At 47.9% G+C, this 13,237-nt stretch overlaps 1 protein-coding gene across 5 annotated transcripts in view; it reads left to right on the forward strand.

Moving 5' to 3' along the window:
• Positions 1-4,757: 4,757 nt before the first annotated feature.
• Positions 4,758-13,237, forward strand: part of Tshz2 (teashirt zinc finger homeobox 2) — a 448,707-nt gene continuing 440,227 nt past the window's right edge. For 3 of the 5 annotated variants that reach the window (XM_075963172.1, XM_075963171.1, XM_075963169.1), the window contains exon 1: positions 4,779-5,794. In XM_075963172.1, the coding sequence (XP_075819287.1) occupies positions 5,755-5,794 (40 nt within the window). In that variant the 5' untranslated portion in view covers positions 4,779-5,754. Of the gene's footprint in view, positions 5,795-13,237 lie in introns of all 5 variants that reach the window. The other 2 variants (XM_075963173.1, XM_075963170.1) reach the window with 2 other exon arrangements.

Raw genomic sequence — 13,237 nt, forward strand, 5'->3', positions numbered from 1 at the left:
GATGGTGGTGGTGATGGTGGTGGTGATGGTGATGGTGGTGATGATGGTGGTGGTGATGGTGGTGGTGATGGTGGTGGTGATGGTGGTGGTGGTGGTGATGGTGATGGTGGTGATGATGGTGATGGTGATGGTGATGGTGAAGGTGGTGGTGATGGTGAAGGTGGTGATGATGGTGATGGTGGTGATGATGGTGATGGTGGTGATGATGGTGATGGTGATGGTGATGGTGGTGGTGATGGTGATGGTGATGGTGAAGGTGGTGGTGATGGTGATGGTGGTGGTGATGGTGGTGGTGATGGTGATGGTGGTGGTGATGGTGATGGTGGTGATGATGGTGATGGTGATGGTGAAGGTGGTGGTGATGGTGATGGTGGTGGTGATGGTGATGGTGGTGGTGATGGTGGTGGTGATGGTGATGGTGGTGGTGATGGTGATGGTGGTGATGATGGTGATGGTGATGGTGAAGGTGGTGGTGATGGTGATGGTGGTGGTGATGGTGGTGGTGTGGTAGTGAAAATGCCCACGGGATTCTGATATTCACCAGGGGTTAGAACAGCTCTTGTGGGGACAGAGGTTGAGTCACGCCCGTCTAATTATGTCCTTACTCATCCTGCACTTTGAGCCCTGGATCCCAGGAAGCTGAATTCCTCAGACTTAAACCCAGCATGATTGTAAGACCTTGACTCTTGAGAGATGTTTCCCAGGAGCTGGGGTGTGTTTTCCTCTCAGCCAATTTCCTCATTCTGGGAATATTGACGGCACCTGCGTGTCTTACTTTTCCTGTCCTTGTGAGAACTTCAGGAGGGATGAATTTACCTGGGCTCTGGACAGAAGGGAATTGTGTTCATCATGACGGAGAAGGCATGGCAGCACACATGGTGGGCCGCTGGAGTGGCCCTTGTCCCTGTCAGTGGCCGTGGGGGACAACTTGCCCACACCTCATTGAATGAGAGCACAGAGAGTGTCTGGGGCTAGAAGCCAGGCCAGGCCCTATCACTCTATGTTAGATCCCCAAAGTTCTATGTTCTTCCAGAACAGCACCACCCCCTAGGGACCAAGGTGAAGCATGTGACAGCGTGGGGGAACATTTCATATTCAAACCATAACAAATATCTCTTTCATATTCTGCTACGTGTGCCTCCATCTGAACCATAGGGGCTATTTCTTCTTCCTTACATATATGAATTTTTAAACCTAGCTAATCACATGCTTCAGATAACTGCTGTAAACACAACACAGCGTCTTTTCCTGGCATAGAAGGCAAGCCCCCATTAAACTGAGCCACTCAAGTCACTCCGCGAAAGTTCCGCTAAACTCATTGTCGCTCCCTAAGCTTCCCAGCCCAAGTTCTGCAGCATCAGGGTTAAGTGTAGAAGTCAGGCAGGTGGGGACACAGCTCCATGTGTAAAGTACTTGTCCTGAAGAACAAAAGCAGGAGTTGAACCAACCAGAACACAGGTAAACGCCGGGTGGGTGGGGCAGCCCACCTGTAAACCTGGTGCTCAGAAGATAGGGGCGGGGCATCCCCAGGCAAAGCCAGTCAGTTAGCCTGGCCTGTGTTGGCAAGCTCTGGGCTGCACTGAGAGACTCTACCTAAATGAGAGAGTCACCATGGAAGACCCCTGTTGCCACATGCACCCACACACATGTGAACATGCTCACACCCACGTGCACACCGGACACAGACACAGAAAACATCAAGAAACAAAAGAGTAGATGGAGGCACAGGTGGCGGGCCTGAGAGAAACAAAGAGTTTCTCAAAACGAAAGAGGTTTAAAAGGGAAGGGACTTCTCCCGGCACGGTATAGAAATGTGTTCCTGTTTAAACCTGTGCCGTGTCCATCGGGGTGCTATGGCGTTCTGCTCCCCCTAACATAGACGGCATCATCACTGTGCAGCTTATGCCCACATGCCTAGGGTTGGCACTGCCCACAGTGAGCTGACCATCTACATCCATTAGCGAATAAGAAAATGCCTTACAGACATGGCCACCAGACAGGCTGATCTGAGCAAATCTTCAACTGAGATTCTCGTATCCCAGGTGACATTAGATTTATGTCAAGTTGACAGCTGAGGCTAACAAGGACAACATCTTGGCATCCCCTATATTTTAGGGCAATGCCTTGCACCCCTAATATATACTACAGAGATTTGTCAAATGATGCCTTGAACATAATACCAATCCCAAGGCAATAGGTTTCCCAGAGAAGATGGCAAGTTCATGGTGAGCTCTTACCCTTCCCTGTCCCTGCCCAAGTCTGTGCCTCCTCATCCTGGGACTGTAGAACTGTACTCTACAGTGGATTCTCAAGGTCAGGACTTCCTAAGCATATTCTGGGAAGCCATAGTTGATACCTCTTGGTTAACACTGCCAACTGTGGCAATACAGGATTCCTCTGCCTCAGTTGCCAAGAGCTAGGCTGGCGTGGGGTGAGGTGGGGAGGGCTGGATGCTGTCTGGGTGGCTGAAGCCAGGTGATGTTGTTACCTGTAGTACACATGTAAGGTGGAGGTGTTGACAGCGACTAATTGGCACTTTGCAAGCCGTAAAAATACCATCACATTGTGCCTGATGGGTAGGGCCAGGTGAGCTACACTTCCTGTGGCCCCCAAGAACTGCTGAAAAAGACCAACCTGAACTAGTTGTAGCTGGTAATTGCCCATGAGGAAGGGTCAGGGTGGCAAGAGGGAAGGGGCATGTGGAGACTTCTGAGGTCTCATGGTCAGGCCTCATTACCAGTGGATCCATAGTGGGGTGGAGCAAGAAGCCAGATAAGATTCCGTTCCGGTGGCCACAACAGCTGCATGGCCCCTAGTTCCACTCAGTTGTATCTATCTAAGCATGCTTTGGTCTTCAATTCAACCATAAACACTTTGTCTGACTTCTGAAGAAAAGAGACTCCAGGCCGTTCTTAGGCTGAAATCTATTCAACCTGTCAACTCCAGAACCAGGTCTGTAGCCAATAAGGTTCCCATCTAGAAAGTCCAAGGGGAGGGGGCAGGTTTTCCAAGCAGCAGACATTTTGGCCGCAGTGGAGACTGGGTAACATCTGTGGAAAGGTTTGTCATCAGAGCAGAGGGCAGGGGCCGGGCATCTGGAGATCAGGATGCTTCCAAGCAAGCATCCTGCATTGCGCTGGACCACACTCATTTCTGGCAAAATAGTGTGTGGCCCACCATGCTAACAGAGAGGGCTGTAAAACCTGGTTGTGGGTACCAAGGTGAGCGCATCCTCATGAGGGCCTTGGGAAGGATGGCTAAGGAGCAGGAACTTCTGGTGTTGTTTTAAGGGCAGCTGTATCTAGTCCCCTCTCCACCCTGCTTCCTCCTTCTCCAAGGTTAGAACCTATCTTTGACTTTCCCCAGCAGCCCCATTCAAACTCCAGATTCAAGCCAGCCTTGGTGGCACAGGCCTATCACCCCAGCCATCCAGAAGGCTAAGACAAGAAGCTCCCAAGTTCAAAGACCTACCTCGGGATGAGTTCAAGGCCAGCCAGAGTAACCAAGTTGTCTTGAAATTAAAAAAAAAAAAATAGTGGAAAGGGGTTGGCAACGTAGCTCTGCTTACCCAGCTTGTATGGTGCCCTGAGTTCAATGTCCAGTACTAGGTTCACTGAGACCCTGGCTTGACCTCCTTTCGCGGTCTTTACACATGTCATTGACATCCTACCTCACTAGGAGAGGTCCTTCAGGACAGGGATGGGGTCATCCTGTTCACTGGCGGGTCTACGACACATTGAAAAGTGTCTGCTGTGCAGTGGTACCCAGTGACGGGTCTGTGATGGCCCGAGGGCACTCTTTCAGCCCCTAGCACCTACCACACTCAGTTTTCATCAGGCCAGGCCACTCTGACATTATGCTCCCACCAGGACAGGCTTCCTTGTCATTCATTGCACAGCTATTGGGTGGCCGGGGGTAATACGTTTTGAGCTTTGCCACCCTTGAGAATGGAACAAGACAAAGGAGCCGCACCTCCCTAAGAACTTATAGTCTGGTGTGGTCATAGGTCATTATCCACAAAGAAAGCTCTGCACAGCATCCCCCCTCCCTTGACAAGCTGGGGGGGGAATAAAATAGAGAAATGTATGTATCAGAAAGGTAGACCTCTGGCAGGTGACTGGACACCAAGGACACATTGTTGAAGGGGTCATTCATGCCCCTTTATAAACACCCCCAGAGTCAGGATTTACCCATCCTCTGTCGCTGCTGTGACTCTAAAGCAGGTACACAGTAGGAGCTCAATAAATAGTGGAAGGGAACAGAATGAAGATTATGGGGTTAGCTGTCCAGGAGGCAGAAGTTAAAAAAAAATCCCACTAGTTCCAAGAAGATGGAAGGACAGCGATGTGAACTTAAAGAGCTGAGAGAAGCTTATTTGCAGGGGACAGGTTGAGACTAGATATGGTCCCAACTCCCTTGTCTGTCCCCCAAACAAACCTAGGTTCTCCCCTCTCTAAGGAGAGCCTGCTTCCAACTCTGCCAGCGCCTCCCCCTTCAGTCCCACTCTAACCTCCTTCCCTCTCCCTCCTCTCATCTTCCTCCTGGGAGGGGGGGCGTCTAGACAGGGTGGGCACCCCATTGCCCCAGCTAGGAGGACCGTGGCGCTGGAGCCTGGAAGGCAGGGTCTCCTGTCCCCAGCTCCTCTCCCAGGCAGGACACTGTCCCTTTAATAGACTCCCTCTGCCTGGCGCTCTGCGGCTGGGGAGTAAATTTCTCGCTGTCATCAGGTCGCAGGAAGAAGAGGAGGAGTTTGTTAATGTACAGTTTGTTCAGCGGGGATCGATGTTTGCTGGCATCGCCTTGCCCTGTCTTGTGTGTGTGTGTGTGTGTGTATGCCTGTGTGTGTGTGAGAGAGAGAGAGGGAGAGCGCGAGAGCGTGTGTGTGTGTGTGTGTGTGTGTGTGTGTGTGTATGTGGTGTGTGTGTGTGTGAGCGAGGAGAGTGGTCGTGTGTGTGCGTGTGCGTGTGTGTGTGTTTGTGTGTGTGTGTGTGTGTGAGAGAGAGAGAGAGAGAGAGAGAGTGAGTGAGTGAATTCCAGATTTTCTGTCTTTCCCAAACCCGCTCCTGTCCTCTTGCATATCACTCACAGACTGGGATCTGACAGCAGCGACAAACCTACAGTGAGTGATCTCTCCCCAGCGCGAATCCGCCATCAAGATCAGGGACAAGGAGGAGGAGGAAGAAGAGGAAGAGGAGGAGGAAGAGGAGGAGGAGAAGGAGGAGGAGGAGAAGGAGGAGGTGGAGGAAGAGGAGGAAGAGGAGGAGGAGGGAAAGAGAAGGAAGAAGAAAAAGAAGAGACCCACTGTCTTCCCGGGATTGTTTTTCCCCCCTTATCTTTCCGCGCTAGTGTGCGCGTGGCGCGTGTGCGCCCCTCGTCCCTGCCATCTGAACCCCGTCTTGGATGTTTAATAAAGAAATCAAGTGTCTCACCAGTCACCAAAAAAAACAGCAAAAAGCAAAACCAAAAAGAGAAAAAAAATCCAAAAGCAAAAACAAAAAGAGAGAGAGGGGGAAAAAAACCAAACAAACAAACAAGGCAGAACCAACCTCCACTTGCAAGCAGCAGGCGCAAACCGCTTATCTGCCACCCAGAGAGGGGGTCTCCGGCCCCGCGCTGGAGCGCTGGCAGGGGGATCGTCAGGGGGACAGAGGCCGAGTGACGTCCTAGGAGCCACAGAAAGACGAGCGAGACTGCGGCCCCCGTGCGCGGCTCGGGGCTGGGGCGCCAGAAGTGAGACTGGAGCTAAGTAGAGCGATGCCAAGGAGGAAACAGCAGGCACCCAAGCGGGCTGCAGGTAAGAGATGGCTCCGCTCCGGGTGCCCGGCCCCTGAGCCCGGCGCACAGCGGCTCGCCCGCCCTCCTGGCCCAGCGCTGGTGGGGACGCCACCCCCTGGCGCTTTTAAGAGGGTTAGCTTGTGGGTACCCTCTTTATCACCCCTTCCTGATCTCCCCAATCCTCCCCTCTCCAGGCTCCCTCTGGGTGGTGGCAGAGAAGCTGTCCCACCAAACCTTCCTCACTTAAACTTTTCCTCCCTCCACCCTCTACCCCACCCCTAACTTTTTCTTCCAGTCTGGCTTTTTGCCTCTGGAGCCAAAGTTGTATTGTGGATTTGGGGTGCAGCGAAGGGAGAGACCCCCCACATCCCTCTGAGAGGTCAGTGCTGGCGGCTTCTGGCCTCCAGGGACAGAGTCTCCAGTCGCTGTGGCTCAGGGCTTGCAAGTGTGAGGCATGTCCACCAAGCCCGGGGCTGCAGGCTGGCTTTGGGGGCCCCTGAGCCACGAGGGTGTAGCTTTGGTCGCCAAGGTGCAAAAGGCACCCCCGGAAACGAGTGAAGCTTTGAACGTATTTTCTAAAAGGATTCACTGTTTATAGAAATCTAATCACCCCTTCTCCTTTTCTCAAAGGGAGGGGGAGGGCACCCCATAGAAATTTAAACAGCTTTGGATTTCTTTGCCAGAGAGAGCTTTGGAAACTTTGCGTCTGTCTTGATTGCCACCATAGGAGCTGTCCCGTAGAATTCTTTCTTGCAAGGACCCTCACCCTAAAGATCTGAACAGATTAATAGATCCCTACTACAGATCTTCAGAGGGTGCCCTCCCCCTTTTGGGTTGCCTAATTGCTTTTTGAATAGTATGCTGGGGTTTTGTTTCTCAGAATTGTAAGAGGAAAGTTCATTTTTCTCCTGCCAGACCCACCCACTGAAAAATCAGCTTTCCACTCGATTGCTAGTTTTGATTTGACATTTGATTGATCACCTGTCATCTCACTGCCTTTGATCTATTCATTCTGATATATATCAATAAATCACTCACCATGGCAACTCCGAGTGCCAGTGACGCAAGCTTTGCCCTCTATATTCAGTGAGAGACATGCACAATCATTATCTTGTTGGCTTTAATGTGGGCGTTTTTATTTCTTTGTGTCCTTTAGTTGATCAGGGCTTTAGCAAAAAAGCTTAAGTTTTGTCTGCCCCCACTGGCCCTTTCTTGCTGACTCTCTTCGTACTTTGGTGAGCACCGGTAAGACTGATCAGGCCACCCACCAATATATTTTATTCTGTTCCAACTTGAGTCAAGCATGGGAAGAAGTTCCCAGGACACTTGGGTAAACTTTGCAAAGTCACCATGATAAGAGGGCTGGTGAGTTAGGAATCTGGGGAAAGTGGATATGTGTGTCTGGACATGCTGGCTACCAAGTTCATAACCCTTCCTCCCTGCCTGCCTCCAGCCCAAAGAACAATACATGTGCTTCAGAATGGCCATAATTTCCTTCCCTCTCGAGTGCAGGATCGCTTCCGTGGCCATGTGTAGGTTGCTTTGAGTTGCTATAAAGCTTCCATTCATGGATTTTCAATTGTTTCTATAAAAGCAAAATAATGAAAATAGCCTTAGCAACACACATTTGCAACTTGTCTAGGCAGGGGCTGTTCTTTTCTCAACCCTGGTTACCTCTTTGGAAAACAATAGTCCTCTTATTTAATTTTATTTTCTTTTATACCTCACACTGCCTTGCTATCTGACCATGGGAGGGTGTGTAATGGCCTTTGAGACTTCGGAAGAGTCGGTCTGCTGCATCTAATGCTGGCAACATAAGTTCAAGTGTAGCTGGATTACCAGAGATAGCATCCTTATTGTTTGTTGTCCTGAAAGAGAGCCCTGGGCTGCAGTCCAGCAGGAATGATACTGCCCTGAAAACTACTGTGTTCCCCCCCCCCTTCCTTGTAGTTCCGGTAAAGGCCATCAACAACTAGGCAGTAATTTAAATTACCAGAATGACTGGACATGTCTCCTTTCACAAGCTCATTACAAAAAGTGCCTTGCTCAGAATTACCCCCACTTTAATCATGATTACCCACTGATCAATGACGATCCAGGTGTGCAGAAAATGACGTTGTACCGTATTATTTAAATTAGGTCCTTTCATTAAGCTGGTATCTATTGGTGCTAGCTACTCTTTTTATTGTTGTTGTAGTAGTAGTGGTAGTTCATGTGTGTGTGTGTGTGTGTGTGAGTGTGTGAGTGTGTGTGTGTGAGTGTGTGTGTGTGTGTGAGAGAGAGAGAGAGAGAGAGAGAGAGAGAGAGAGAGAGAGAGAGAGAGAGCGTTTGAGTGTGAGTGTGTGTGTATTAGAAACTTGTGACCTTACTTTCAGTTTTTTGGCCGATTGGCTTCTTAGTGTCTTTACCAGACTGTTTTCAGAATTCTCATTATGTTCCCTGGAAGAAGCAGAAATCCTTTCGAGCTGAGAGGGGGTAATTCATTTCATACACAGCGAGTTCCCCTGCTTTACGGTATTTATTTTTCTGTACATTAATAAGGTGGGTTGTTTCTCCTGTAATGTGCCTTCTGCTCATCCGAGTTCACCCATGCCCCACTCTCTTAGGACGAGCGAAACCAAGTTAGCTGAAGTCTTTCAGCCAGTCCCCATGTGGGGACAGGGGAGAGTGCTTCTCAGGCTCTGCCTGAGCTAACTTGTACCACTGCTTAAAACGAAAGACAATGCGCAACTGTAAGTGATTACTCCTATGGACTAATGTTGAAAGCTTGAGGCCTCGTTTGATTAATGAATAATAGAAGATAGAAAAAGCCTGGAAGTGAAGCCGGGCCGAAGCTCTCCTGGAACTCTCTTTCCCTGAATAACTAACTCTTCCAGGCTGTTAGATGCCGTCTCAGGATTCCGTTTAAGGGTGGTATTTCAAGAAACTGGTGGCTGAAGTTCCTAATAAAACAGGTATCTGTGCAGAGCCCACAGAATGGTATGATAAGTGATGGAGAATTTTCATCTTTATTTCTTACATGCCTCCCCCTTCAGTGTGTGTTTGGGGGGGGGGGGCTATGAGGAAAGCGATCCTCTTTAAGTAAACAACCAAGAGAGAACATTTCTCTCAGAAATATTATTGGTCCTCACTCTCTGAAGCTTTGCCCTTCCACGGTTCTGGGACTTGAGGCCAGGAGAAAGTTTACAGAGCCGCTCTCATGCCTGTATCGTGATGCGTGGGTGTGCTCGGCTCGCCCTCTTGACGGTGTGTTTGGTTCACCATTATCGTGTGTCCGTCTGCTTTACCTGAGTCTTCAGGAATCTGCCTCGGCATCTCTCCCCCTTGTTCATTTTTAGGGAAGATGAAAAAGACGATGGCAGGAGGGCTGAACAAAAAGAAACCATCTTGATGCGTTTGCACTTTATAGAAGTGTGTGGATTAAAAAAAAAAAGGTAGACATGTTCTCAAACGTTTCTTTTCCTAACAACCCCAGCCGTGTGGTCTGCATGCACACATAGCAGAGATTTTATTTCAGCACTTGATATTATTATTTTTATAGTAATGCCCGCAGTTGCGATGGGGTATGAAATCCTGTGTAATCACGTCCCTGTGAGTATATCTAACATGCCCATAAGTTATATTCCCCTGCCTCTGCTCCCCTCAAGCCATTCTGTGCTGCTTTCTTGTAGGCTTGTGCTAGCTTCTGATGATGCAGTTTTTTCTTTTTGTGGGGAGTCTGGCAGGAGAGAGCGTCTCCCTCAATTTATTTTGTTTATTGAATGCGGAGATGAATAATGCAGAATTTGTTTTCATGAGTGTCCTTGTGTAGCAGTAAACATTTGACTATTAGCAATCATTACTTAAAAGTTGCAATTTGCACCTTAATAGCATAGGTTATTTACATGGGAAACACACTCAGCAGGGCCAGTTCTGAACACACCGTGCGTCGATGCAGTAGGAATGGCCCGAGAGTTCTCTTTTTCTTCTTCGGGACAGTGTTGTTTCTGAGTCGATGGGTGAAGTCCCAGAAATTTCAACTACCACATAGGGGCAGGAGCCAGTGGCTGTAAGTGAAGTTTGCCTTTAATTTACTGTCAAGTAGGGTGAGACAGGAAAGAACAAGAACCCGGAATGTTTCTGGACCCTGATTTTCTTTGCTTAAACATCCTTCAGAAAAAGCAAGCTTCATTTTAAACACTGAAGTGTCTCATGTTGTAGATCTCTTTGCTTCCCATAATCATATGGTTTTAAGACAAGGACACACACACACTCACAGACACACTCATGCCAGCCCACAGGCCTTCAGCAACAAGAACTCTTAGCTATCTTGTTACTTCAGCGGCCAGGTGCCTAGGAATGACTTTGCCCTCACAGGGTTTTGGGGTTGGAAAGATTCTTTATGTGGTCCTTTCTCCAGTCCTCTCCCGCTCCCCTCCCACCTCTCGGCTCACCTTTAAAGGTCCAAATTGAATAGGACATTTCAGAAGCGCATTTGTTTTAGGTATTTATTGATTTCATTTTTAATCTGCCATCTCAGGACATAATATATTAACCCTAATCGGAAGATTGCAAGTGGCAGTGCTCGGAGCAGAAAGGGGAGGAGAGGGCACTGGGGAACTTGGGGCAGTGAAATCACTAAGGCTTTTGTGAGTGTGTGTGGGGAGGTTGGAGGGGTTAGATGCTTGAGTGTAAACGCGCTTTTCAAAAATACTCTACTGTTCTTCCTCCACTTTGTTTTCTCACTGCTCCCAAACAACTCAGTTTCTTGCTGCATTTGGGGAAACGTCACACTCCATAGACACCTCCTGTGCATCTTTAGACTTGGTCTGCAAGTATCTTGGCTATTGTGGCTTTCTCCAGCAATGGAACAATCCTTACCCCACCTCTGCTGACTTCCCGTCAGGGGTGGTTTTTTTTGGGGGGGGGGGAGTCTTTCCAACTGGATAATGCCTAAGTTTGTCTGGGTTGGTCTACTTCTCTTCCCAAGGCTTGGAACTGGAGGGAGACTTGAGCTGGCATTATTTAAAGCCTGATGATGAAGAGACTCTGCCCACCCCTGCAGCAGAGTTTAGGAATATCAGGTGAGGAAACATCCTGGGCTCTGCTCCTGTTTGCAGGGGGTCTGCAATCAGATGGTGCGAAGTAAGCGTCCCAAGTGCAGCTCCCCCTTCACGGGGGAGGACTGTTCAGGCTCTTAATGCTTTGGGAAGGCTCCGGCCCTGGAGGCCGCACCTGCCCCCATCCAGATTCCTTTTAGAAACAAGACTCACCTACCAGGTTCTGAATTAAGAGCAGGCACACATGGAGTGTCGTTTTCATTGGAGGGAAAGTCAGTTGGAAATACATTAAACTAACAGAGGATGTCTTGCTTCACTTCCCCGAAGCCATGCTTTTTCATTACATATTTAATTACAATCAAACTGAATGACTTTTAGGGAAAAAAATATCACAGTGGTATTAAAAGATGCTTGGCACACAAATATATGTATTCCTTCTCAGGTTGAGAACACTGTTGTATTTTTATTTCTTTGAGTGGAATTTGTTTTTACTTTTGAATGTCATGATGAAAATAGGAACCCTTTTATTATATCGTATTTAATCCGAGTTCAAATTCCACCTTAGCCTCCACTAACATTGGAAGAGGCTCCTGTAGCTAATTTTTTTCCAGTAATTTGTAACAACCGGGGAAAAAAATAAAAACACTATTTTACATTTCATTAGCTCTTTTAAAAGTGAGATGTTTGGGGGTGACCTTTGGCAAGCCCTGAAGGGCCTTAGTCATTCTACCCACGTTTAAAAATCAGCTCCCTGAGGGGTTCTGGCTTGTGATCGGGATGCTGCACTAAGAGGAAGAAAATAACTGTATACTGATAACATCATTTCACAGAACATTGTAGTTTTCTAGATTTAGAATTTCATCCCCTCCACTTTGACCTTTGAATCTTAGAGAGTTTCTTGGGTCCAGTGCAGGCGTAGCATTGAAAATGGATCTCAGAGTTCATCCACCAAGCCATTAGGTAATGTTGATAAAAATAAGAGACTTCAGAGCCCACTGCTCGGCTCTGGGAGCAAATCAGACAGCACCCTTGTGCACACCCAGGTCCTGCCTCTAAGTTAGACCTTCACCAGGGTCCCCTTTAGCATGTGGCTGTGTCCCTACTTCTCCTTTTGTTTGAAGCACCCTTAGAAGATGCAGGAAAGAGAAGGCTGAGCTGCAGGTGGGAGCCACAGACACATTTGTTTCCAAAGCAAACTCCGGACGAGATGACTAGATAATGCAGACATCTCTGAAAATCATGAACAGGGCCATTTGGAACTTCCAGTTGTTGCCTCTCTCAATCTTCCACACTCTCTATATGGGGTGGGGCAGTCCCTTGACTGTCCTGAAATATCCCAAGGTGCCAATGTCATTCCTAAATTTATTAGAAATTTTAGAAATCAAAACGCAAGAGGCCTGGCATACTAAACTTATTATATATATATATATATATATATATATATATATATATATATATATATATATATATATAATGTTATATCAGTTCTGTTTATCTTTGCTGAGCAACCAGAAAAATGTACGATCAGAAGTTTTAGTACTAATGAGCTCAGAGAAATTACACAGGAAAAAAAATTACCTGGATCAGATTCGAAAGCATTTGCTTTGAATTCTGCTTGTGAGTGAGAGTTCTTCCCACTTGTCTCATTAAAGCAAAACAGAACAACAACAACGGAAACTCCAAAAACAAATTCAGTGTCCCCATACTGACTCTCCCAGCCAGAAACAGTGCGAGGGCTTTATACTCCTCTATGGATGAAGGAAGACATCAGGGCATCCAAGCGCACATCCCCTCTCAGATAACCAAATGTGGACATGCAAACCAAACCCAGCCACGGAGAAGCTGTAAAAGCTAGCCAGCTCCAGGTTCGAGGTGAAAAACTTCAGTGGACTGTAAGGGGGCATGATGACAGGATACTGAAGCCTCTCCTTGCAAATGACAAGCCCTGAAGTGGGGAGAAAGGCTTTTTAAAGCGGGCTTCTGCCTCTCCTGTGTTTATCTGCAAAAGGCTGATTTCACTGGGAGGCCACAGTGTCCATTGCAGCTACAGAAAAGACCCTGTGTCTTCAGGAAGCTACCAGACACTAGGGTGGGCTTAAAAACCGGAAACAAACACACGAATGAAAGGAAAACACCCTGCAATTTCTGTTAGTACAAGAAAAAAAAAGGAGAAAGAAGGAGATCAGCGAGCTAAATAGCAAAGTGTTTTCTGAACTGAGCGAATCCCAACAGCCACCGAAGAGCCTCCTTGCAGCCACATCGAAGCCATTTCTATGGAGATTACCCAGTTTCATTATTAAGGTGAGAGAAAGCAGTTATTGTTTCTAGGGAAAACAGTTAGGGAAGGCAGGAGGAGATTTAAGAAAGAGAGAGAAGACTTGGCAGCTGCCGATCTGTTTCTAGTGAATTTCCAAGAAGCTTGC

Source organism: Microtus pennsylvanicus, chromosome 2, assembly GCF_037038515.1.
Source record: "Microtus pennsylvanicus isolate mMicPen1 chromosome 2, mMicPen1.hap1, whole genome shotgun sequence".
In the NCBI taxonomy this organism is placed as follows: domain Eukaryota; kingdom Metazoa; phylum Chordata; class Mammalia; order Rodentia; family Cricetidae; genus Microtus; species Microtus pennsylvanicus.